Below are 27,123 nucleotides of genomic sequence, written 5' to 3' on the forward strand. Positions count from 1 at the left end.
TGAGAGACAAAAGCAGAGGCAACTTTATACCTTACCAACAGCTTACCTGGGAGGGGTTTGAACTCCTCTGGAGCTCACTCAGAAAGTGTCCTTTTCCAATCAAGGCTCAGGGTGGAGCTAGGAGAAAAGGAGTTTAATCAGAAGTAGATGTCAGCATTCATCCTGCTCTGTTTTGGGAAGTAGATGAGAGCAAACACCCAAGTGGGACAGAGAAGAAGCCACAGTGAGGGGCTGCCTACTTCATGACCCGGGACAGCCATTCCAATGCAAACCAAAGGTAAAAGGCCTTTACTGCTCTGGCATTAGTAGTTGGAACCCTTGCAACTCAAGTCTACTTCATTTCTGTATATTATAGATTGTTTTGTTTTCTCATGAAAAATAAAGTGTGTTAGTATAAAATTACTGTTCTCTCATCAGGTGAGAAAGAGTTGTGAGCACCATTTGGGGTAATCATAGTGTTTACTCGAACACTATGTACACATAAAAATCTTATTTTCTCTAATTGCATATTTTGTTCCTGTAATAACTGAGCTGCCTTCTATACTGAAATGTTGAATCAATACTGAATGTCTCCATGGTTCAAATGAAGTATTTGGTACTTTAGATGGAGCAAAATTGCTCCCAATTTGTCAAACTGCTGTGAAGATAGAAATTGGAATCTAAGGCTAATATGTTGTTTCATTTTCCTTTGTTCTGTATTTTATTTTAGATTTTAACTGAAAACAAAGGGGAAAAAAAGAAACTGCAAATATCAATAATACACCTGGAACTTCTAACTGATATAAAACTCCCCTGGATGCTCTAAAGGACGGAGAAAGAATGAGCTATTACGGAAGTAGCTACCGGATTGTAAATGTGGACTCTAAATATCCAGGCTATCTCCCAGAGCATACTATAGCCGAGAAGAGAAGAGCAAGAAGGCGCCTGCTCCACAAAGATGGCAGCTGCAATGTGTATTTCAAACACATTTTTGGAGAATGGGGGAGCTATATGGTTGACATCTTTACCACTCTTGTGGATACCAAGTGGCGTCATATGTTTGTGATATTTTCTCTGTCTTACATTCTCTCCTGGTTGATATTTGGCTCCATATTTTGGCTCATAGCCTTCCATCATGGAGACCTATTAAATGATCCAAGCATCACACCTTGTGTTGACAATGTGCATTCATTTACGGCAGCATTTTTATTCTCCCTTGAGACCCAAACTACCATAGGGTACGGTTACCGGTGTGTCACAGAAGAATGCTCTGTGGCTGTGCTGACGGTCATCCTTCAGTCCATCTTAAGTTGTATCATAAACACCTTCATCATTGGAGCAGCCTTGGCGAAGATGGCAACCGCCAGGAAGAGAGCCCAGACCATCCGCTTCAGCTATTTTGCACTCATCGGTATGAGAGACGGGAAGCTTTGCCTCATGTGGCGCATAGGTGATTTCCGACCAAACCATGTGGTAGAGGGCACAGTGAGAGCCCAACTTCTACGATACTCAGAAGACAGTGAAGGGCGGATGACCATGGCATTCAAAGATCTCAAACTCGTCAATGACCAGATCATCCTGGTAACCCCAGTCACTATTGTCCATGAAATTGACCACGAGAGTCCTCTGTATGCCCTTGACCGAAAGGCAGTGGCCAAAGATAATTTCGAGATTTTAGTGACATTTATCTATACTGGTGATTCTACTGGGACATCCCACCAGTCTAGAAGTTCCTACGTCCCCAGGGAAATCCTCTGGGGCCATAGGTTTAATGATGTATTGGAGGTGAAGAGAAAGTACTACAAAGTGAACTGTTTGCAGTTTGAAGGGAGTGTGGAAGTCTACGCCCCCTTTTGCAGTGCCAAACAATTGGACTGGAAAGACCAGCAACTCACCAATTTGGAGAAAACATCCCCTGCCAGAGGATCCTGCTCCTCTGACACCAATGTCAGGAGGAGGTCTTTCAGTGCAGTTGCCATTGTAAGCAACTGCGAGAACCCGGAGGAGACAAGCAAGGCTCCACCAGATGAGTGTAAGGCTGTCCCCTATCAGAAAGCCCTCCTGACTTTAAATAGAATCTCCATGGAATCCCAGATGTAGCCTTCCTCTCTTGCCCAAAGTCACAAAGTCGTAAGCATGATTCTTTCACGAAATGTTAGATCTGTCCCTTGCAACAGGAATAGAAAGTCGAGCAGGTTAAGCTCAATAAGTGATTAGCTGAAAATTAAATAGCTTTACAATGCTAAAATTTGGCACTGGTAGCAAATTGTGTGTTGGCAAAACGATTGAGATCGAGGAGCCTGATTATTACAATTAATCTCATGGTCGCATACACTTGTATCGCCTTGTGAAAATAAAATATTTATGAATGGGAGAAAAGACAGGCTGCTAGAATAGATAAAAATAGACAGGTGAGCTAAATATTTACATTTATAAATTAGTTACAGAATGAGAGCAGTTAATAATGTCTCATAACCTAAGCACAACAAATAAGGCAAGTCTCAGCACAGGAATGTGAGATATGTATATAAAATGAAGTGTGGTATTTGCCTCTCACAGTGTCTTGGTATCAGCAGGCAGAGGTGTGTGTGGCTTTAAGGTATTGACAGTGCTATCAAGTCATAGATTTTATTTTATTTTATTATTATTATTTTTTTTTTTTAGTGAGACTTGCCTGAAGTGTTGTTAGTGAATGCTAGAGTCTAACTATGTGTAACTATGTGACAGAGAAAACGGGTACATCGCTATTTAGAGAAGTAGTTCTCTCTTGAGTACCTTGGTTCAGTCAAACAAATGGGGAAGAGAAGGGAGGCTGTGTCCTTTCACTGGGTTCCTTGGAGAAGTCTTCTATGCTCACACCCTCACTATTCTCAAGCATTTGTGAAAAGGCAGGGTCACAGAGCTGTGCGCAGCAGGGACAGTCAGCTGTATGCGTCCTCAGACCTGAGAATACTCGCTGTTGGCTCCTGAGAGGCTGAGAGGAAAGAAAAAGGCAGTAAGGCAGTATGCATGGTGACTTGAGCTGCAGGCATGAACAGTTTTGGGAAGCAATGCAGTGAAGTTGATTTGATTGCGTACTAGAGGGATAAGCTGAATATTAAAAGAATGCTTAAATTTTAGGACAAAAGATAGATTTGTATTCTGTTTTCATGTTGAAGGATTAAGTTAACTCCCAATTCCTTTTAGCACGAACCGAGTCTCAGACAATGTAAGCTTTATAAACTGAAGAATTATTAGCTAGGGCTTGACATGATTTGTGTATTTTTTCCACTATTTCTGAGCTAGGAACGAGTATATGATACAGCTGCTGTCTAATTTAAACACACTCATGCTTAGATTTAGTCTCATAAGTAGACTGAACTGCATCACACAGTCAAAGATTACAAAGCTAAGTAAAGCAAAGAGGTATCAAAGGGCTCTTTTTCTTCTCCTTCTGTAATTTTCTTTTTGTCAACCCCTTGCATTCTTTCTCTGCTTCTTCCTGTTATCCAGAATCAATACAGAATACCGTGTACCTTTACAAATGAATCTTTCATCCCTGATATAAATAAGAAATCTGTTCAAGGGGGCAAATTAAAAACTGTTCTGAAGCTTAATATCTATGACCAAAGTCATGTTTAATCTGCACTGCTTGGGAATGGAGAATCCTCTACTTAAAACTATAATACACCCATGTTTTTATACACACACAGAGGGGGGGGCGGGGAGACAGAAAGACAGAGGTGGAGGCAGACAGACACAGAGAATTTGGATTTTTTAATAGCAATTACTTGTCTAATTTAGAATATTACCATTTCCAAGCCCATAAATTAGCACAGTGACAATGCTTTCCCCACCAATTTGAATTTGTTTCTCTAGAAGGAAGGTGGATTTCAATGCACTGTATTTCTTTTGCTCTGTTCTCCCATGATGTCTGTCATCAAAATGGGGGAACCATTGATATTTGATGAAATACATTTTGTTGCTCTGTGTGTTCTTAGCAAGTGGAATGTGTGGTCAGCATTCCCATGTCCCATGCATCTCTAATCTTCTGTGTCAATTTATAGTCTTATAAAAGCATGCTTTGAAACCCACGATGACTTACTTAACAAATAAAGATCTTAGAGTGACACAAAACACTATGTGTATCCCTCTGCTCCTTGTAGGGTCGACTCTACTGCTTGAAGATGAGAATGTTGCTTCATATGATTCATGAAACACTGTTATGGGTTTTTTTAACAGCATGTGGAGCAGCTACATCCAAAGTGACAGTTGCTTCTATACGAAGCACAGACCGAGTCTGTTCAAAATGTATTTCCAATTTTAAATGCACTTTTGTTGATGATAAATGAGTCAAGTTGAATATTTTTCTTATGCCACATATTTGTCCCTAAACATGAAATTATTCATCAGAGTTAATTAGATAGAAAACAAACTGTAGCATCATGTCTCTGCCCAGTTGGGTACTGTGGTCTATGTTCAAGAGAAACAAATGAACAAAGAGAGAGAGATAGTTGGGGACAGCGGTAGAGGGGGCGGGAAAGGCAGGAGAGACTGTGCCTCTGCTTCACAGCTTCTTCAAGCTTTGCCAAGAGCTAGGCGTAGTCTCCATGGCAAAATGGTAAGGTTGGTATTTAACAAACACTCAGTTCTCTGTTTCATCCTCACTAACAAAATTTTAATCAGGACAGCGGTGTGCTCAGGTGACAATATGCAACAATACTTCTCAGTTTCTCTTTCATCTGCTGTGGAGTGTGGGGTGGAGATGCTATTAAACAGCACCATTCTGAGCCATGCATTATCAGTGCAGGTCTCAGTGTGACTTTTATAAAAGTGCTTTTATAGATGTGGATTTACCAGGCAAATAGCCTTTCACCCTCCTTTGTCACCGTTTTTTTTTTTTGCACATGAACTCAGACTTGATAGCTTGGCTTTGCAAGCTGTGTTGTACAAACACAAATGAAGCACATAACCTGTAAGACAGAATGAAGGGATAGTTGTGTGTGTGTGTGTGTGTGTGTGTGTGTGTGTGTGTGTGTGTGTGTGTGTGTGCACGTGTATGCATGCAGTCTTACAGTCTCTTAAAGGAATCCATACATACACACAGTGTATGTGTACTTGGGTCATATTCACTCCACATTTCTTTCTCTCTTTTCCAGATCCCTCCAATGTACCCCTGCAAAGTTCATGCCCTCTTGTCCTTTTTAGCCACTGAGTCCAGTTACTACTGCCTATGCCTGTTTGTGTGGGCCATGCACCGGAGAATAGGCACGCACCAGAGGGCACATCCCTGAAGAAAATGGACTCTCCCTGTAGCCATCAACTATTAGTCATAGCTCCTCAGCTAGATCTAGCTTTCTCTTTGCAAGAGTAAAAATAAACACCCTCTAACCATGACTGGGAGCACCATGTCTCAAGGGAATTACTTTGAAAACAAAGCTAAAAGGGGGAGGGGAGGAGAAGATGTAGTTTAAGTCCAGTTTGTTCTTGTACCTGACATTCAAGGGAGCTGGTCACTGTGGAAATTACATATTTTCTCGGGAGTTGAGGAAATGCCATTATTATTGTAAAACAAACACAAAGGAACTGCTTCTGACCCTTTGAGACTCTGGTGGCTGAATGATCTTGATAACAGGATTGAGCAGGGCCTCCTAGGAGGCTGCCTTGATGTTCTCCCATCCCCACAACCCGATTACATAAGTTCTGGGCCTTTTGATGGGGCTATAGACCTGGAATAAACACAGCTTGGCAAGCCTTGTGGTGGCAATAACAAAACAAAGTGACGCTCCTCCCACCCTGATTAAATTCTCAGGAGATCTCAGCAAAACCAAATATTTAAGGTTAGAACATTCAAAGATATTTTAAAGATATTCTGAGGAACCTGGATTCTAAGCATTTCTGCTTTGGGGGGGCTGAGCATGCAGCTCAGTTTATAGAGTGCTTGCTTGTCTAGCATGCATGAAGACTTCTATTTCCAGCAAACAAGCAAGATAGGGTGGGGTGGTACATACATACATATAGCCCCAGTATTTGAGAGGTAGAGGCAGGAGGATCAGAAATTTAAGTTCATACTCAGCTATATATAGCCTGTCCCATGCCAGTTTTGGCTACATGAAAGCATCTCCTAGAGGAGAAAAACCAGGGGTTGGGAGATGGCTCAATGATTTCGAACACTGGTTGCTATTCTAGAGGACCTGGGAGACCCCAACATGCACCACACACAGTGCCTTATACCTGCCTGTCATTCAGTGCTGGAGAATTTGATGTCCTCTATTGAGCTGCACAGGTATCAGGTAAGTACATAGCACACAGACAGAGATTTAGGCAAAACACCCATTCACATATGTTCAATATGCTATCAAAATTAATTTCTTACATCTGTGTTGCCCGCAGAATACGGTGGGTTTTAAAGTTTGCCTCTGAACCCCTGGATAGCAAATTCCACTCTCTGCCCTCTCTCTCTGACAGTTTGGCCTGCTTGCAATATCTCCAAAGGCCTTGCGAGGCCACCGTGTTTCTCTGTAACTTTTAATGTCAGCTTAGCCTGAAGACTTCTAGCAACTGAATCTACACACCCACGGTCATCCCTTAGGCCTGCCTTTATTCTAAGCTAGCACAACTTCCTTCTCTCTTGCTCCCGCTTTCCAGGAGCTACCTAGCCCACTTTCTCACGGGAAACCATCGAGCTACATGCACAAAATACTGGTGGGGTTCACGGGCACAGCCTAGCACTTCAACACATTCTCTGCTAAGATTCTCCTGGATCCTGGGAAACAGAAACTAAGGTTTGGGGACTCATTTTGAATAAATCTGTGGGAAGAGAGAAAGCAAGGTCCCCAGCGGGGCCTTTCTCTGAAAAGAAATAATCCTAGAGTTGATCACACCAGTCAGCACTGCCATGGGGACTTTCATTCCAAATCCACTGTTCTTGTGTCACTAAAATACCTTTATGGGGTCCTTTTAGGGCTCTGTGGTGGGGCCCTGATGCTTTCCTGGGGTTGAACTGCTTCTTGTTCTCTCATGTACACCATCCCTTGGGAAGATCCAGGGCTATAATTTGGGGTTCTTCATGCACAGTCCAGCAACTGAGTGCAAAACCTCTAAAGTTAGTTGCTTTGAATTTGGATACAACCTTTAAAGCTCAGCAGAACTTCTGGCAGGAAAAGCACCTAACATGGAAAACAAAGGAGAAAAAAATAAACAAAAAACAAAATTATAAACAAAATAGCCCTTGGCTTTTTGATTATCAGCCATACCGTTTTATTCTTTTATATACATTCTGTATAGTTAGGGCTTGAGGGATATCTCAGCAGTTTAGGAGGAGATGGCTGCTCTTGAGGACCTGGGCCCAATTCCCAGCATCCACAAGGTGACACACAACAGTGTGCAATTGTGGTTCCATGAGTATCAGATACTCTTCTCTGTCCTTCACATCGCTACTAGGCATGCACGTGGTGCGTACATATACATACACACACAGGCAGAACACTCACATGTATAAAAATTAGAAAGAAACACATTTTAAAAAAATAATACTGTAAAGAAGAGTCATACCTGGAGTGTGCCTATTGTCACAAGCAAAAGCAGATAGCTGTTGGGGAGATTGCACAATCGGTGAGATGTAGCATAAGGGCCTGGGTTAGACCCTCTGAACTCGACTACAGAATTGTGGGTCACTGGCAGTGGGACCAGGATTTATCCCTAGTGCTTGAACTGGCTTTTTGGACCCAAGTCTTTTTGGAGTGATACCTTGCTCAGCTTACATATAGTTGGGGAGGGCCTTGGTCCTGCATCAAAGTGATATGCCAGACTTTGGTGTCTCCCTATGTGAAGGAAGCCTTACCCTTTCTGAGGAGTGGATAGGGGCTGGGATGAGGGGAATGTGGGAGGAAAAGGAGGAGGGGAGGGAGTGGGAACTGGGAATGGTATGTAAAATGAGAAAAGATTGCTTTAAAATAATAAAAATGTGGGCATGATGAGGGGGCATCTGTAATTCCAGTGCACAGCACATCAAGGTAGGCTGATCTCTGGGAATCATTGGCTGCACGCTCTAGGAGAAATAGAGATCCTATCTGTAGAAACAAAGTGGATGATATACAATGAACATTTAGAACTCTAAGAAGTTCTCTGACCTCCATGTGAGTCTACACACATGTGCATGGACAGCTATCTGCATATGTCTACACGGCCACACCAAAAGGGTATGTGTGTGAAGATAAAACAGGCAGACTTAGGTTGCCAAACTTTTTAATAAGTCTATGAATTTGATCACTCTTTCTGCCTGGTCTCAACTGGAGACTTAGAAAACTCCCCAGGCTACAGAGAAAATGGTTATTTCACTTTCCAGTAATCCCAGTGGATGAAAACCCAAACAGATTCTCTTGCTAAATTACATAATCATGGAATGCTTTTGTTTCTCCTGGTATGTTGACCCCAGGGGCCTAACAAACATCCTTAAACACTTTCGAAGAAACTTGAACTTGATATAGAAAGAGCCCCAATTCAAGGTTGGGCCTTGTGAGATTGTCTTTAGGGAAAAAAAAATATCAGAAGCCTTCACATTTCCACACAAAAATCTTCATCACATATAATCCTCACTGTGACTAAACATGCTTCATTTTAATTAGGAGCACATGTTGGAGATCAATTATTTCTTACATGTCTGGTTGAGTCTTCTGACATTCCTTTGCTTGGAGAAGGGAAGCCTGCCCTCAGGCTGAGTTTATGGAAGAGCTCACCTCCATCAGCTACTGATTCACACCTGAAGATCCTTTTATCAGGTGCCTCTTGTATTATAGATAAGGAACTCTTCTCTGAAGAGACAAAGAGTAGGGTTACTCAATGATCAATTACCTGAGATCAGTCAGTCACCCCAAGTGACAAGAAGTCCTGATGTGGTACTTAAGGCTGAAATGTTAACACCTTTATAGGATAAGTATTAAATGAAAGACACGGTCTCATCAACATCCTTTGTGAACCTGGGGGCATAATTTTATTATTTCTACTTTTTAATTTAATTTAATTTAATTTTATTGAGAATTTTCTGCACAAACATGATGTGTACACCATGTGTAACAGATTGCAGGGATTTTTATGTTTGTGGTTATGTTTGTTTTCAGTGTTAAGTATTGAACCCAGGGCTTTGAGCATGAAGGGGACAAAAGATTGTTTGAATGGTTGGCTAAAGCATTTGTCAAAAGATAGCCTGCTGGAAGAGTCGGAGATGCCTCACATCCCTTGGCTTAGTGTTGATGAAGGGATTTTCAGACTCAGGGAAACTGCTATGCTAGATTGGGTGTGCTGTATAAAACCTAATCCTCCACAATGAGGAATCCCAGAAGGCATGCCTTTCACTAATCCTATAAGACAAGATACAAAATGGTGAGGGAGGCATCAGCATATTTGAAGAGCTTTGCTGCTTCCCTTTTCCTCAAGTCAGACCTTAGATTTGGAGATTGCTGCTGTTCCATTGGGAAAAAAAATGAAATTCAACTGGTTTAATTGGGCCCTGAAGAAGCAGGGGCCAGGAGGTATCATTGACTTATTGGTAAGAAGATCACAGTTATCATAAAGGACAGTATAGGAAAATACATATAGCAATATTGGTATATATGTAGTGATAAGAACACACCTGATCCATAGAGATCAATATTGGCCAGAATATCATATCTTATTAAATGTGCAACTTGGAGCCATGTAGCTGTCATTGTTAATCTTTCTTCTCCATTTGTGGGTACTGCTGCTGTAGGAAGTAAAAATTGAGAGTGTGGAATTAGGTACCAATTGCCTAAGCCTGAATGCTATTATTTCTATTATCTTACTGAATAATTTGGGGAAATTTAATCTTTCTGTACATAAATTTCCTCAACTGAGAAATAGGAAAACTAATCTCACCCACTTCACAATCATTGTGAGACTAAATGAGAATAATATTTCTAAAGGGTTAAAACAGTGCTTTGGTAGATAATGGGTGCTCACAAAATGCAAGATACTAATGGCATTACCAATAGTAAACTCTTCACATCTTTTAGTGTTTTTATAACTCATACTCATTAGATTTTAACAATGACCAGAGCCAGAACAAAACAAAATTAAACAACTTTATTGAGAAAATTACCAGCAACCATCTGTAGAAAAATTCAGTATTGATGCCATCCTCAGGTAAGCGATTGATGAACAGTGTTACCAAGGTCACATTGGGCTTTCTATTCCATGTGTCATGCTTCCTCTCAGCATCAATGTTCTGGAGAATGGTGCTTTGAGAGGAACTATTCTAATCTACCCAGATACATGCTTTGAGAATAGAGTCAAACCAAGGAAGCACTGAGCCTCAACTCATACAGGACAATACTACTACAAGAAATACCAAACATCAGATTAAAGAATTTACCAGTTCAACTATTTTATATGTGACATGGATTGTTTTCAAACTTTCCAGCATTTTTCAGTGCATTGGGAACATTCTGTGAAAAGCAACTTTATAATCCCAAACCATACATCATAACCCCAATACAACTGTTACTCCCTGCCTGTTGTGTTCAGGTCATCTCCAAAGATCTGCAGCTCACCTGGGAGGCTACACACTACACTGAATAGGAAAAGAAGCATAGAATTCATAACAGATAGAGAAGAACAGTTCCATCCAGTGCCCAATACTGTAGCCAACAACATGTGTGTCCCCAAGGTGCCACCATCTTGTTATTTGTCATAGTCTCTCTTATTGTCCTGGTGAGCTCCAAGTAAGGTAGGCTGCTTGGCCCATGAAACCTAGGGATCTGCCTGTTTTCACTCCCATAACGCTGGGATCATAAGTACAGGCCACATGTTCTGTTTCCTGCACTGGTTCTGGGAAACAACTCTGCTTGTGTGGCAAGCACTTCAAGGACTGAGCCACTGTCTTAGGAATTTTGTTACTATGAAGAGCCACTATGACACACTCATAAAATAAAATATGTAATTGAGTGGGCTCAGTTACAGTTTCAGAGGTTCAGTCCTTTATCACCATGGCAGAGAGCATGGTAGCATGAAGACAGACATGGTGCTAGAGGAATAGATGAGCATCCTGCATCTTGCAGGCAAAAGGAAATTGATTGACAGTCACATGGAGGGAAACTTGAGCAGAAGAGATCATAAAGCCATACCCCCACAGTGATGCACTTCCTTTGACAAAGCCACTTAATAATGCCACTCCCTTTGGGGGGGCATTTTCTTTCAAACCACCACAGGCACCTTTCCAGCTTGTGGCTGGTAAATTTGTAATGCTGTTTTTTGAAACTAGGAAGACAGACTAAGGGGTTGACATCTGTCAAAAGGTCTCTTTTTTTTGTTTGTTTGTTTGTTTTTGTTGTACCTCCCTGTAGCAGAAGAGTGAAAAAGAGGAAGGCAGAAAAGTTACTTTTTATAATAAACCACTTCCACAATAACAACAATAAAAACATGGATTCATTCATGAAGGTAAGGGCCCTGTGATATAATTCTGCTGTGAGGAGTATATTGAAATATCTTCACACACACGTACTCAATAAATCAAACTGTCATTCACAGACATTTGAAAGCAAAAGCTACTAGCCACTGCACAGCAATACTTCCAGTGGAGGAAGGGCTCACAAAGTCCCACTCCTAGCAGAGACTTTCTTAGGAAAGGAAGAGTCAGTTTTCTTCAAGTGTTCAGCCTCCGAGAGGGTATCCATGCTCTAATAGATGGTCTTATGACTATGTGCATACAAGCAGCACTAAATAGAACCAATGGGTTTTAACAGAAAAGGGGTATGTGATGTTGGGAGGGGAAAATCAATCTGGGGCCACAGGGAGGAACAAAATGACCAATGTGATCAAAGCACATGATATACATTATAAAATTCTCCAAAGAGGATTTTTGAAAACAGTAATATTTATCACAAACTGTTAAATGCTCATGATTTTCCCTTGATGCAGTAGTGGATGTTTGAGGTCATACTTCTAAACGGGTGTTGATAGCTCTGCTTCCAACGAAAATAGATCCACACATCACAGTGCTACCAATGATGAGTTATCAATCTGAGGGAAATACCTAATTTCCCTGCCACATTGTTTTAGACTATTTACAATACAGATATCCTTTAAAAGATTTCTGGGTTCATTGTAGAAATTAGTCGACATGGTTCTTCCTCATTCTGCTTCTAACTTTGGTCCCTTTGTCTGTTGAACCTCCTTCTTGACTTTTTATACTTGTTTTTAGCATATCACTGTGGTTTGATATGTCTATGTACCCCTGAAAGTCACATATTCAGATCTCAATGCTCAAGTTGATAGCAGTGGTGAGAGTAGTTAGATCAAGAGACTTCACAAGAGGTGTTAGTACCCTTGGAGAAGAGAATGAGGCTCCTCAACCCTTCCAAAATGAGGGTTCAAAGAAAAGTATTTTTTTTCCTGCTAACCAGATTCACCTTGGCTTGATCTTCAAATTCTTCATCTCTAAAAATAAATTCCTACTGCTGATTAGTCAAGAATATGTTAGAATAACCCCCCCCAAAAGGGAGTACATATCTCATCATTTCTGTTCTCAGAATTTTGGTACAATACATATTTAACTGGAAATTTCCAGTGTCTGATCCTCTCTGTACCTTTGGGAATCTCCCTTTAATGAGTAACTAGCCATGATGTGCTCTGTAATTTATACAGAAAGAACTTGACAATTTAGTTAATGTCATGATTGTTGCCCTTGTTTATCCAAATCTGCTTGTATTGTCATTTTTTATGACTGTACCTATTTTTGACATCAGAATAAGGAGTTTATAAGTAACACAAAGTCTGATGGTAGAAAAGATGGGAATATCTCTTTTCCAATGCAAAGGTAGGGAATCGATGCAGTGAAAAGAATGCAAATAAGACACAGCACTAAAGACGTGATGAGGACAATTTGCATGCATGGCATAAATCAAGTTGGGGGGTTATCACTCAGGCTACTGTTTGTGATGTCCCCAAACTTCATTTTCATTGTTTGGAAATTTCATTCATGCATGTAATATGCTTTGATCACACCCCCCATCTCCTGCTGCTTAATTTCTCCTGCATTACTCCTTATATTTTCTTGCCTATTTAATGTGCTATTTTTAAAAACTCACTAAGTCCACTTAGTGCCATCTGTATTTGTATGGATGTAGAACCATCGACTGGAGCATGGGTAGTCTCCCAGGGGCCTCATCCATGAAGAAAACTGATTCTTCCTCTTCTAGTAGCCATCACTTGTCAGTAGCTCCTCAACTAGGAGTGGGGACATCATCAGCTGTTCCCCCATCCATGGTGGGATAATAATAGTATAGATAATTACTATGGAAATGTCTTTAGTAATTGCTTTTCTATTATAGGTTGAGCATTCTTGGTCCCTATTGTGCCACCTTGTGGTCACAAGACAACACAAGTTTTCCCATGAAGTAAATCTGGTATGATTTGTTTCTCCCCACTCTTGTAGGATATTTGGAGTATATGTTACCAATAATAACTATAATCAAAATGTACTATTCAACTCAGAAAGTAGTATGCACTGATGGCAAGTGACACTCATGTAAGTATGAATTGCATGACCTTATTGTTCTCTCTACTACCTCATATTTATTAGAAGAAGAAATTGGAGCTCATACAGGTTGTTATTCTGAATCTACACATACAGTCACGGAAATCTGGATAACACTTATTGAGTATCTAATAAATGATTTATGTATCTACTTATTCAATAAAAGTAATTGTAATTTATGAATTAATCACAAATTGGTTATATGCAATTACACAAAGGAGGAAAAAACTTACAAAATACAATTTTCATGACTGAGTTCATTTGCTTTGTAGTTGTGTGTGCAAACTACACTCTAGTACATCTACCCTCTCTCTTTTTTAACTTTTGTGTTCCAAGCTAGACTTAACTTAGCTGATGAGGAAAAACAAACCTGCCATTAGCCAGTACCTGAATTTTTAAAATAATAAAACTCGTGTATTCCTATATTAAGAGACTATCATATGTTGAGTCATTCACAGACTTTATAAAGAAATAATAAACAAAATAGAAGCAAATATTGTTATTATATAAGAAAAGTATAAAGCAAAGAAACAATATACATATTTATGTCAGAGTTATTTGTTTAAAGAAATTTGTTCATTCTTGGTACAATGGGTTGAGACACACAGACAATAGACTGTTAAGCATGCAGAGACCTGGAGGAACAGTTCCAAACAACTATAAGTGCCTGAAGCAGAATCTGAGAATCTGGAACAGAAGCAAAAGTTGTTTTGACTGGGATGTGTTTCAATATCTAGTTGATACCAAATGGGAGCTAAACGTAGAAAGTGTATGTGTGAACTTGGAATTGTGGGAGGTGGTCAGACCTGAAGTTATAAATTTAAAAGCTATTTGCATAAGTTCTTGTTTAACAATGCAAGTCTGGCTTGGATCTCCTAAAGATCAACTATTAAAAGCGTATCAGAATTCTGAAGAGCCAGCGCCCATCAACACTGTGTGGTTCAGATGCAAAAATCTCCTCACTCTGAGGTAAAGATAGAGTAATTGAATGTCTTACCCTATATCTCCTATAATAGCAGGAAGTAGGTTGCCCTGGCCATTGTGTGTGAGTAACACTTGTCATTTTTTGTTAATAAATTAGATTCTATAAGATAATAGAAAAATAATAAATAAGACTTAATTTTCTTGGCGTTGCTGACAATCTCAACCTCTTGAGAGCTTTGGGGTCATTCCTCTCCTCTCTATGTTTTGTATTGCTGATGATAGAGGCCAGGACATCCAAACACAACAGATAAATGCTCTACCAGTGATGTACAACCCAACTTTTGGAATCAGTATTTCTTTTCTTTTGTGTGCTTTGAAGTTTATCTCCTAAGAGCTTATCATCTGAGACAAGCACCTAACTTTTGTAGTGAGATATCCACCCCACCTGCACCTGTAGCATTGGCCATGCCCAAACAGGTGCAGACTTGATGGAAGGTTGGGTTAGGTCAGGTCTGGGGTCCAGGACCCCAGCACGCTCTCTCTTCGTTCTGGGCAGGTCACTGAGAGCAGCCTGGGTGTGGATCCTTGCAGCAGGAACTTGTGGTCATTGGTTTCCTAAGTAAGTGAATTCTTCCCAAATAAAATTAATAATCTATATTAAACCTTGCATCTTGATCCATGCATCAGCATCTAGTGACAAACTTTCTGTGTGATTGTGTTTCACTTTTATAAGTTACACATGTGTTAAGGCTTCTGTGAGAGAATTGATTTTATCTCCTACCAAAACATCAATCATATAAAGATCTAGAAGTAAGTGGCTAGGCCTCCATGTGGCTAAAGACTACCATTCCATGACTTTGGTATCTGACTGAGCAAGAATTTCTAACCCCGACATAGACTCTAACTCTTCTTTTATTGGGTCAGTTATTAAAGCCAACTATTGAAGGGAAATTTGTCAAATGTGTTTGTATTCTATCAGAGATATTTACCTCAGCCCACAACTCCATATACTATTTCATATATCATTTAAAAATGCAATAAAAGGAATCTCAGTAGTATATATGTGACTTACAGAAAAATGAATCTGTTTAAGTCAAACTGTAAATGAGTGGTAGGCAGTGGATGACAAGGATTGGTACTAAGGATAAACAGAACATAAATCAAATATTTGCTTTTCTTCTTGATGGTTTAACGTTTTATCCATCTACAGATGTTCTTTCTTACATGCTGCTGTGTAAGTTCAAGTTGATTCTTCAGTTACAGACCTCATTCTTATTGTAAATCCTATTAATGATTACATTCTGATCAATTGATCCTTTTCCCTGATGATTTTTGGGAGGCTGGAGAGGAGTTAAGGGAGCATATTGTAGTGGACTTAGGGCAATTGCCTTGGCTTGTTGTACACTCTTTTATATCCCTTTAGTGAAAAGCTGTTTTAAATTGGGCTTCTAGTGTGTGTGTGTGTGTGTGTGTGTGTGTGTGTGTGTGTGTGTGTGTGATTTCAAAATCCACTCATACAGAGCATGTAGTAATGTTAAAAATCTGTTCCAGTGCATCTACCATAATACTAGACAAAAGAGGCTTTCTTTTCATTGGCAAAGCCATCAGCAGGGATAGTGGCAGGTTCCAGTCTTGTGGCAGCCTTTTCATGATGCAGAATGTGTGTGAGTATATATTAGGTATATTAGGGTATACATTGCAGCTATTGTGGTGACTGATGATTAATGTTCCAGTTGTGACTTAAACGAGTTATAATGTAAACAAAAACTGGAATGCTTGTGGTGCTTGCCATATCACAACTTACTATTTGGTTTATAGCAAAGTTGCTATGAGGTAGCTATAGCATTTCAATGACTTTTGTTAAATTCTGTATTGGCTAATCTTGATTGTTTTCATAGTTGTTGTCAACTTGATTCAAACCCAGACATAGTTGGGAAGAGGAAATCCTAACTGAGGAATATATTCTATCAGAAGGACTAGTAGGCATGTCTATGAGGGTATTTTTGTGACTGATGATTGATGTGGGAGGGCCTAGCCCACTGTGGGTGACACCATCCTTAGGCAGAGAGTACAGGGCTGAATAAGAAAGGCAGCTCAGCAATTCAGAGAAAGCATGACAGTAAGCAACACTCCTCTGTGGTCTCTGCTTCAGTTCCTGCTGTGAATTCTACCCACGAGAGACTGAAACCTATAAGTCAAATAAACCCTTTCCTGTCCAGATTGGTTTTGGTCAGTGTTTATTACAGGAATGGAAAACAAAATAGGACAGTGTTCAACTTGATTTTATCTGGGATCAACTAAGAGACATAGCTCCTGGAGGGACTGTAAGGCATTTCTGGACAGCATTGCTGAAAACCAGAAGCTCTCCAGCAACCCAAGAAGCATTCAGTAACAGAGTGGAACTTTCTGAGGGATCAATCCTCATGGTCTGCAGCTACAGAGTTCTCAGCCCTTGCAGTGTACAGAAACCCTTGGCTAGATTATGAAGCCTGTAATCAGTTAAACTAATCTAATAAACCCCCATGTACTACATATTCACTCTACTTTTTCTGTTCATCTAGAACATCTTAATATAAGCCATGGCATGTAAATTAGAGAGCCTTACAGACAATTGTTCATATGCTTGATAAACTTTCACAGTGGATCACTCTCGAAAGAGTCAAACTCATTGTCTTGTTGGTTGTTAATTATTGTCAGTCATATCCAGTAGCTATTTTTCCCAGGTGTCTACATGTTTGAAAAGACAGAACACAAGTGCTTTTAAATTCATTCATAATTTGGAGTTATGGAAAAAGAGCAAGTAATGGTCTTTAGCATAACATAATTTGTTCTGACTAATACACTGTTAATGATATTAATAGCAGTGGCTATAATGAAGGTGTATTTGGATTTAAGCTAAGAAAGAATAGAGTTGAACATGCCATGGATGAAAACTCCAGGTCATATAGAACTACGAGAGTGACAGTTAGCCGGCTTCAAAATCCTTGTTTAAAGGATATGATTCTCAGAAATCTTACATTCAGTTGACATTTAAAAACTGAGTCTAGCAATTTTATTTCTAGTAGATGAAATTCTTCAGAGGATTGAATAACATCTGGGAAAATTTCTGAACTTGTGCCAAAGAGCTCATAGAATGAATGAGTCTGAAGTGAGCCATAAGGAGAGCCTTGACCCACAACCTCCTCCCTGATTGTAGGAGGAAGAGAGGATAAGGTGAATGAACACTTGTTCATGGGTTTTGGTGTACATTTAAACAAAAACCTCACTACTTTGGGGATCTTGAGAAATGACCCAGTAGTTAAGGGTCCTTGCCACTCACATAGTCCCCAATCTCTACAAAGCAGTTCATACCCACCTATAACTCTAGTTCAAAGGAATTCAACATCATCTTTTAGAGTCTACAGGCTCCAGCTTGCACATGATGCATATATATTCATGCAAGCTAATGCTCATATATATAAAACTTTTGTTTCTTAAGCAAAATGCAGAGTTTAGAGGGAATGCTATTCATGTTTTAGGTAATTAACATTTTATTTACTTAAAATGTGTGTATGGTGTGTGTGTGTGTGGTAGTAAATTTCCTTTTCATGAGTTGAGGAGGTCAGATGTCAATGTTGAATGTCTTACTCTGTTACGCTTCACCATATTTTCTTAGACAGGTTCTCTCACTAAATCTGGTACCAGCCATTATAGCTTGATTGACTGGCTGGCCAGCAACACCTTTCTCCCATCTCAAGATTTGAAGTGGCATTCATGTGCTGCCACACTGGGCTTTTGTGTGGGTTCTAGCTGTCTAATCATAGGGTATCAGGATTGCTTACAAAGTACTTTGCCCATTTAGTCATCTCCACAGACCCTCTTTTGTTTTTGCAGGAGTATTAGTGGAAACTCAAGATTTCATCAATATTATTGGGTAGGTTTTAGTTTCTAGTTTTATCATGGATTTCCATAATTCATTGTCTTTTTCAAGTCCATCTTATTTTTATCCTCCTATTTGTGTTTCTTATAAAAGAAGGTCTGGTCTCTCTCTCTCTCTTTCCAGTAAGATCACATGGAAATACTTAGATTGATAGAAATTTGTTAATAATTAAGACAGAACTAGCCAATAAGAAGCTCTAGCCATTGGCCAACAGCTTTATATCTATGTGTGTTATGTTGGCATTGATGCAGCTGTGGGACCAGGCTGGTGGCAAACTGCTTGTTAACAATCTAATTGTTCTTGAAATCTTTTTTTTTTTTTAAGATTCATTTGGGGTAATATATGACCTTACCAAAAATCAACATTTTTTTCTGAAGATTTTTCTCATGTATCAGTGTCTGTCAGTGATAACAAAACTAGACCAGGAGAATTAGCAGTGGGGTGCACTCTCAGCTCTCTTACTTTTTACAAACTTTTCTAATGAGAGTTTAAAATGCCTAAACATTTAATACTGGTACATGTTTATTATAATAGTAACTTTCATAAAGAGAGTTTAATACAAACATGTAATATCTTTTGACCATATTCTCCCTCATATCCTTTGTATTAGTGATTTTTCTGTTGCTCTGATGAAATAGCATGATCAAAAGCAACTCATAGGAAAGTCTATTTTGTCTTATAGGTCCAGAGGTAAAGTTTATGATGGCCAGGGAGCCATAATAGAAGGTAGCTGCACACAGGATACAGGAGAGAGGGTGAGGACGTAAACCCTCAAACTCACCCCTAGTAATATACTACTTACAGCAAAACTGTACCTCCTAAAGGTTCCATAACTTGCTCTAAAGAATGCCACCCAATTGGAGACAAAGTAATTCAAAACATGAGCCTATGTGGGTCATTTCTCTTCCAAACTACAATATTCTTTACTCTCCTCTCAACTCCTTCTTGTTGGTCCTCTTTCTTCCCATTCTACTTTCACAACATATATGTAGGTGACTTTATACATCTACAACTCAGAGAAATGTGATATTTCTCTTTCTGAGTCTGTCCTTATTTGCTTAATATTAGAATCTCCACTTATATCCATTTACTATATCTGGCACCTTTGTATTCTGTTTTCTTGTTTAATAATTTTGTTTCTTTGAGAACTTCTCATATGAGCATTTAATCTATAGCACTCCCAACTGCTCTCTCTCCTTCCCCAACTCCTGTCATTTCCATGCCTCTCAAACTCATAATTCTTATTTACTTATTGCTATGTGTACATACATATGTATATTACAATTTGCTGAGTCCATTTAGCCTTGCTTGTATGTTCACATGTGAAGACAAATATTAGAACCATCTGATTAATGCCCTGGATTTCAAACTCTCCCTGAAAGGCTGTGGTATTCACTTGTTATGAGTTCAGTAATGCAATAATTTTCTTTCTTAAGCCACATTATCTGTGCTCTGGTTCATCTTCTTGACAAAGATACACTTATCCCATCCCTAATGCAATGTAATTCAAATGTAATATTTGTCATGAACAAATAGAAAGGAACATGTTAGTGGACTTTAAAGAGTCTCCCAGTGATCCTTTTGTTTGCTCAACCTTTCATTGTGCCTTCTCTGTCTTAGCTGCTACTTCTATTTTAATTTCATTCTTAATTAGCATGTCTAATAGAATTAACAGTCTTCAAACATTCAAAAACACAGCTCTTCAAAATACTGTATTCTAGGAATCTGAACCTTGGAAGTATTCTTGGGAGAGGGTGCCTGTAGAGATGAAAAAAAGGAAGAGGGCAGAGGACCACAACCAGCCATGGATAGGATATTGCTGAAGCATACCTGTGACACACTGGCCCCCTAGGGCTCCACACTCAAATTCTTAGCTACTCACATGAAGACCAAGGGCTAGGGTGGAGTTCACCTTGCTGTGACAATGGATGAAACCATACTAGAGGAGAAGATGAAAAACATAAAAAGTACTGCTATGTGAAGATGGGATCTGAGGTGTAGGAAGAGAAAAGCTTCAGCCTGTCCCTGCCCACACTTCTGGCAGCTTCCTAAGGAAAGCTCATTTGCAGCCAGCTTTATCATCTGGGAAAGCTTCTCCTGCATGGCTAGGGTAGCAGACTAAGGCATTGGCTTTGCTAACTCTGGTTTATTTGACAGACACAGCTTCACTATTTTCCCCCAGCTGCTTGTCACTTGTTCAGGCAATGCTCACCCTGTATTTTGTAGAAAACATACCCGAGGATTTGGTGTGATGAAAGATGATAGTATGAGGGCCATTGTTCTGATTAGTTTTGTGTCAACTTGACACAGGCTAGAGTCATTTGGGAAGATGGTCTCTCGAATGAGAAAAATGTCTCCTTAAGATTGACCTGTAGGCAGGTCAATTAGTGATCCAGGGTAGAGGCCCAGCCCATTGTGAGCAGTGCCACCCCTGGGTATGTGGTCTTGGATGTATAAGAAAGCAGGCTCTGTAAACCAAGAGGAACACTCCTCCCTGGATTCCCCTTTAGTGCCTGTTTCCAGGTTCCTTCCTGTTTGAGATCCTGCTCTGATTTCCCTGGAAAATGTACTGCAAGGTATAAGATCAAATGAACTTTTTTGTCCCAAGTTGAATTTGATCCTGGTTGTTATTGCAGCCACAGAAAAGTTACTAAGACAGTCAGGTTTTCCCCTTGGTTTTTAACACAGAAAGTGCAGTGGCTTGCATGTGCAACTCATAATCCAAGCCATTAAGTTGAAATCGAAACAAAATACTTATAATGCTAGAGCTTGTCACCAGATTCAAACCACAGAATGTTGCTCCTTGCAACTTTGTCCTTGGGGTTATTTTTCCATGATGTAATAGACCTTTTAGATTCCTTTGAAAGAGAACTCACCAGCAGATCTGTCCTAACTGGAGTGTTGCTGACATCATCTGCACAGGGTCAAAACATGTCCTACAAGGACAAGGGTTGTGAGACCTGAGACATTAGTTATGGGGGCTGTCATTGTTGTTCCTTGCAAGGAAGAGAATGAAAGTGTATTCACACTAGGTCATGTGTAAATTTATGCTGTTTTTACTGGCTCTTAACCCTTTTCCTTCCAGGAATTGTTAAGTTCCTCTGCAGTCATATATCAGCCTTTGGGTATGTTCTCACCAAGGGTGACTGACGGTAAGGAGTCTCAGTAGCCCAACAGAATAGGAGTAAGGTCATGCAACTGGTTCCCTGGAAATTACATAAGGGAAATAAATACTCTGGTATTTCAGAAAGGAAATTATGAAACTCTCATCAAACATGGATTCACCAACTCTTTTGTGAGAAAAAAAAAGGTTCTTGAGAGGGTCAATGGAGTCATGGATGAAGGGTTGTTCATGAGAGAGCTTCAGGTCTTAATTACTAGAAATAGGTTATAGGTACAATTGCCTTCTGAGGGAGGCCTGGAAGGGGGTGCAGATGCAGGAGAAAGCAGGAGCATCTGTCCATTCCTAGAGGTCTTTATTCAGTCTGCTCCTCTTTGACCTCCCCTTCCTCTTTGTTTCTTATCCTCTTCCTTCTTATTCTCTTCTATTCATTCCCATCTTCCTCTCTTTCTTGTTCTGCTTCCCCTATCCCCATCTTTCCTCCTCTTCTCTCCTTTCCCTCTTCTTACCTACAAGTCAATGCATCAAGAATTGCTTTCCATTATAATGAGATATCCCTAAACTGATCTATTTTCCTCCCGGACTGAATTATTTCATCCTGTGAATCTGGCTGGGCTCAGTTTGTTAGATTTTCCTTGTGCTTTCCTGGCATGTTCCTTTGACATGTTGACACTTTTTGGATGAAGCTAGAATTAAAATCTTGAGTTTCATTTACAGAGATGAACCAAATGCAAAATCTATATACTGACAGTAGGACACAGGGAACCTTAGCTGGATCACTGTTATACTGTTAATTTTCTTGGGATGAATCTTGAAATATGTAGGGACATTGGAGAGAGGAAAAGTGAATGAGGTGGAATGACAGACACACAAGGAAAAAAAAGGTAGAACATTGCAAGTAGTGAGTTAAATTTTCTGTGTGTATATCACTTAGGGAGGAACAGTGATTCATTCTGAGCCCAGGATTAAGGAGACGTTTAGAAATCTCTGTCATGTTGCCTGGATTTTGCAACTATGGAGACAGCATCGGTGACTAAGCTCAAGCCCACTGTGCTAACTGACATTGTGACCAGGCAGATGTTCTGATTGCTCCTAGGAGGAAATATAAAGTATATTGTGATTCTGTTCTTCTCTATGGGTGCTGCTTACATTATCTGTCTTTAGTTTATGTGTTACTGGAAGGTTGAAAAGATTTAGCCTCAAATTTTTGGAGGTGATTCAGCCTTCCAAAAATTTCTGAGGGAGGTGTCAGTATCTATTTAGGATTTTTCACACTTCCAATGTAGAAGGAATGTGTGTGCAGTGGGTGCAGTAGGTTAGTAGGCAACTGTTAAGGATACAGATTGTGAAAGCATCATGAAACCAGATTCATGGGAGGACATTTCTCAAACAGAATCTTTGAGATGACCACTGCTTTTTCTGACACAATGCATCATTGCAAATCAAAGCCTGTCCCTCTCCTTTTCTTTATGGGATTTGCATGTCATTACTGTACTCTCTCCCCCACCCTCTCTCTCAACATACATACATACATACATACATACATATATATATATATATATATATATATATATATATATATATATATATATATGATGTACAGGAGAAGCAATAGATTTGGGGTTTGACATTTTCCCAATTGGGAAATCCATCATTTTTTTTAAGGAGCATGTGTTAACATGTAAACAACATTTGATCTCAGCAAATGTGAAAGCTAGTTCTCCTGACTGAATCCTATTGGCCAAGGTAAGTTAACAGCCACCATGTGTCTTTGTGTATTTCAGCAGCCATCAGGCGACAGAAAAAGGCATTATTTATGGTGTCAGTTCCTGCTTTGATAAGACTTGGTGACTCAGTTAGGCAAACCACACAAAAGAATAGACTGCTGCATAAATGAAAACTTTAAAATGAGATCTTTGCTGATAAAATAAAAAAAGACCAGAAGTTGAAGTTCTGGTGATAAACTATAAGTTTGTAAGGAATTTAAAGTCTGTCCCTAACTTGCTTTTGTGTGGGACTCATTTAAATGTTATGGACACTTAAAATGGAGAGACTTAAGCGTAAGCCTAAGTACAAGCAAAGAAATACCTGGATTTGATCTTAGCAAGCCCATTAAAGTAGCAAAAACACAAAATGAGATATATTATTTGAATTTTAAAAATTTCATTTATCATACTTTTACAGCCATTTTGTTACCTCCAGTGTTGCTGGTGATAACTGGGTATACCTCTTTACTTTTGTACAGTTATAATTCCAGTTTTAATGATTTGCAGCTTACAAAGAAGAACTTTTCACTCTGGGAGGGTGTGTGCTTAGGGAACAAAAAGTAGTCAATATTAGAGAAAACCCACAGATACTGATCAAATTTATTTTTAAAATAGGAAGTATGAAATGTGAGCCAAACAATTAGAGCTGGGTACTGTACAAAGAACAAAAAGTCAAAGTTTATGTATTTCAGAGTCATGGAAAATGATTTAGGGAGAAGTAGCAAGTGGCTACATGTAAGTCCTCCTCTGTTTGCAGAATTACACTAGGAGGTATTCCAAGAGAGTTCTATCTTGCACAGTGCAGTGCAAGGGATAGGGGGATGTTAGATTTGGCTTAGAATTTGTATCATCAGACTCCACGTTTGGGAACTTGGGAGGCTTACCAGAATATACTTTTTACATTTCTATTTTTTAAGCTTAAAATGGGGGTTTGGGAAATTATAGTTAGGAAAAATAAGGCAACAAAAGCAAGACATATATAAAGGGGAATAACATGGTGTGGCTATAGCCAGGATCCATAGATGAAAAATGACAGTCTGATTAATGTTGCAGTCTCCATGAACTCATCATTATTCTTGTGTGGGATTTATAGAGTTCATGTTCTGTGAAGAATTAACTGTTGACTTGTTATTCTTACACACTTAAAATCTACCCAGAGTTTGTTTCTGTATCTCTTTAAAAAGTGTGTGTGTGTGTGTGTGTGTGTGTGTGTGTGTGTGTACATGTGTAGGTGGGAAGAAGGTGTGTACGTGCAAGCCAGAGGTCAATGTCCATTGTTCTTCCTATTATTTCTCTGTTTTGTTGTTTTGATTTGAGACAGTCTTTCACTGAACCTGGAGCTCACCAATTGAGTAGACAGGCTAGAAAGTATGCCAAAATGATCTTCCTGTCTCTGCATCCCCAGTACTGAGATTTCAGGCATGTGCTACCATGCCATGACAGCTTTTTATGTGATCACCAAGGATAACAAGCACTTTCCTACAGGGCTGTCTTTCTAGCCACCATGAAAAGTTTCAAGCATGGACCACCAATTGGAAAATGTGTTTTGTGTTCCTCTTTTGGTTTACTGATAGCCTGCATCTTCAGCCTTGCCTAGAATATATTTCCAGGCTCCTCAGGTACTTATGTTGCATTTTTCACTGTAGCATTTAGTTGGGCACTGAAAAAGATGTATAGGTTATTTAAAAGGTTGTTGTACATATGATTTAATCTTCCAAATTACATTCATGGACCATGGAATTTTTCAGTATCATTAGATGCAGCTGTAGTGTAAAGAACTATCATTATTTATGTCATCAATATGTCTCATGAATTTCATATAGATGATTTCCAATACCAGTGACATTTTTCCCCACAAAAATGTAAGTGGCAGACTCGAGTTTCAGTATCATACAAGTGTCACCTACTTCTTAAATACTTCCTACTGCATGGAATCCATTCTATCATCAAAATCTCAAAGTTTATAATTTGCAATTCAAAATATTGAGAATTCAAACTTTTAAGAATTGAAATTAAGATAGTTTTGAGGCCTTTGACCTAGACATTCATTACACATCTAGAAAAATATTGAATGAAAATGTAAAAAAGTAAAGAAACACAAATTTTCAGAGATAACATATTATTTCAAATGCAAATATGGAAGACTCAGGGATGACTGTATTCTTGTGTATTATGAGCATTAGATGAATTATGAAGTCACTAAGTTTGCCTCTGGGTTATTTAAACTGCATCACAGATTCATATAAGAAAGAAGATCCATTTGTTCTTAAATTTAGTTAATTTAATGACTAAAATGTAGAGGAAGAGAGAAAACTCCTACAAAGTTGAAGTGTATATACCCCCTAAAAAGGAGATAACTTCTTTTGTCTATTTTTCATTTTACAGCACAAATTTACATTTTATTATCTTTTTTTATTAATATTTTCTGTGTATGAGATTTTGCTTTCACATATGTCTTTGAACCATGGGAGTGCAATACCTTCACAGGCTGGAAGAGGCACCCCATCCCCTGGAACTAGAGTTACAGAGGGTTGTGAGCAACTGTGTGGTTGCTGGCAATGGTACTCAAGTCCTGGTGAAGAGCAGTTAGTGCTCTTAACAGCTGAGCCATCTCTCCAGCACATTTTCAATAGGTTTTAAAAGAATTTAATGTTTCACAAGGACCATGCACTGTGCTTTTTAAAAAGCTGCAGATTGTCCAAGACAGTGTGCTAAAACATATGCATTTGAGAAAATAGCTGATAGGAGATGTCATTCTGTAAATATGTTTCTCTTATTGGTTAATGAATAAAGCACTGTTGGCCAATATGAAAGCAAGATAGGCGGGACTAGGAGCAAGGAGGAGAGAGGAAGTATTAGGGAGGATATTGAAGATGGAGGATGGAGAGAGAAGAACACCATCCCCTCTCTCCTGTAAGATGAGACCACGTGGAAATTCTTAGATTAATAGAAATGGGTTAATAATTAAGACAGAGCTAGCCGATAAGAAACTACTAACTGGCCTACAGCTTTATGTGAAATACAGCATCTCTCAGTGTTATTTGGGGCTGGCGTGGTTGTGGAACCAAACGAGCAGTTGGGAAAAACTACTCCTAACATATAGCTTTTCTTTCCAAAGTGTCATTACAATGCATTTGATCGATTCAAATATATTTTGCATTTTTTCCAACCTGAGGCATAAAATGGTGAGCATTGGCTGTCTATTTCTTTGATATTAGTAAAAATTAAGTTGGGTGAGTTATTTTAGAAGCAAAGAGATGTCATCCCAAGTGTTTCAGACTTCTTATTTAGTTGCTAATTGTAGTGGAAGTTATTTTGTACTGCATTAGAGAGGACCCATGGTTCTAGAAGCAAGTACATATTCAATAGGTGTGAACCTTTCTGTAGTCCAACAAATTTGTTTGTGTCTCTTTAGAACCAATTTTATTCAAGAATATTCCTTTGCCTCTTCTCTGCTCCCTTTCCCGCTGTCTTCCCAATTTTCACCATCTCCTTCAGGGCATGTCCCTGGGATGCTGAACCACTGTGCATCATGCATTGTGAAGTACAAGAGTAGTGATTGCTGCTTGGGAACTTCTCCATCCATGCTGGCTTCCCACTGATCATCTTACTAAACTTTCATCACTCTTATCAAATGATGGCACTGAGCCTCAAGCAGCAACACTCGCCTGTCCCCAGTGGCAGTAGTGATGATACAAAATAATTAGCTTTTTTTTTTTTTTTTTCTCAGCTGGATTCTTCTCAACGAGTGACCTGCCCTGATGGCAGAATGACCTAGTCTAAGAAGCTTGTCATTCATGGTGAGAGAGGAAAGTGAAGACTGTAGGCTCACTGTCTTTGAGATAACTAACCCTGCACAGATAATAAAAATGAAATGATCCTT

At 39.3% G+C, this 27,123-nt stretch overlaps 1 protein-coding gene across 1 annotated transcript; it reads left to right on the forward strand.

The window, feature by feature from the left end:
• Window positions 1-716: 716 nt before the first annotated feature.
• Window positions 717-2,128, forward strand: Kcnj16 (potassium inwardly rectifying channel subfamily J member 16). The gene has a single exon (XM_051179720.1). It carries the CDS (start codon window positions 820-822, stop codon window positions 2,077-2,079), a length of 1,260 nt encoding a protein of 419 aa, XP_051035677.1. The 5' UTR covers window positions 717-819; the 3' UTR covers window positions 2,080-2,128.
• Window positions 2,129-27,123: the final 24,995 nt, after the last annotated feature.

This window comes from Phodopus roborovskii, unplaced genomic scaffold, assembly GCF_943737965.1.
Source record: "Phodopus roborovskii unplaced genomic scaffold, PHOROB, whole genome shotgun sequence".
NCBI classification, from domain to species: Eukaryota; Metazoa; Chordata; class Mammalia; order Rodentia; family Cricetidae; genus Phodopus; species Phodopus roborovskii.

Bases quoted from the DNA above. Each gene is read 5' to 3' on its own strand.
- Kcnj16 (XM_051179720.1), top strand. From the start codon at position 820: ATGAGCTATTACGGAAGTAGCTACCGGATTGTAAATGTGGACTCTAAA.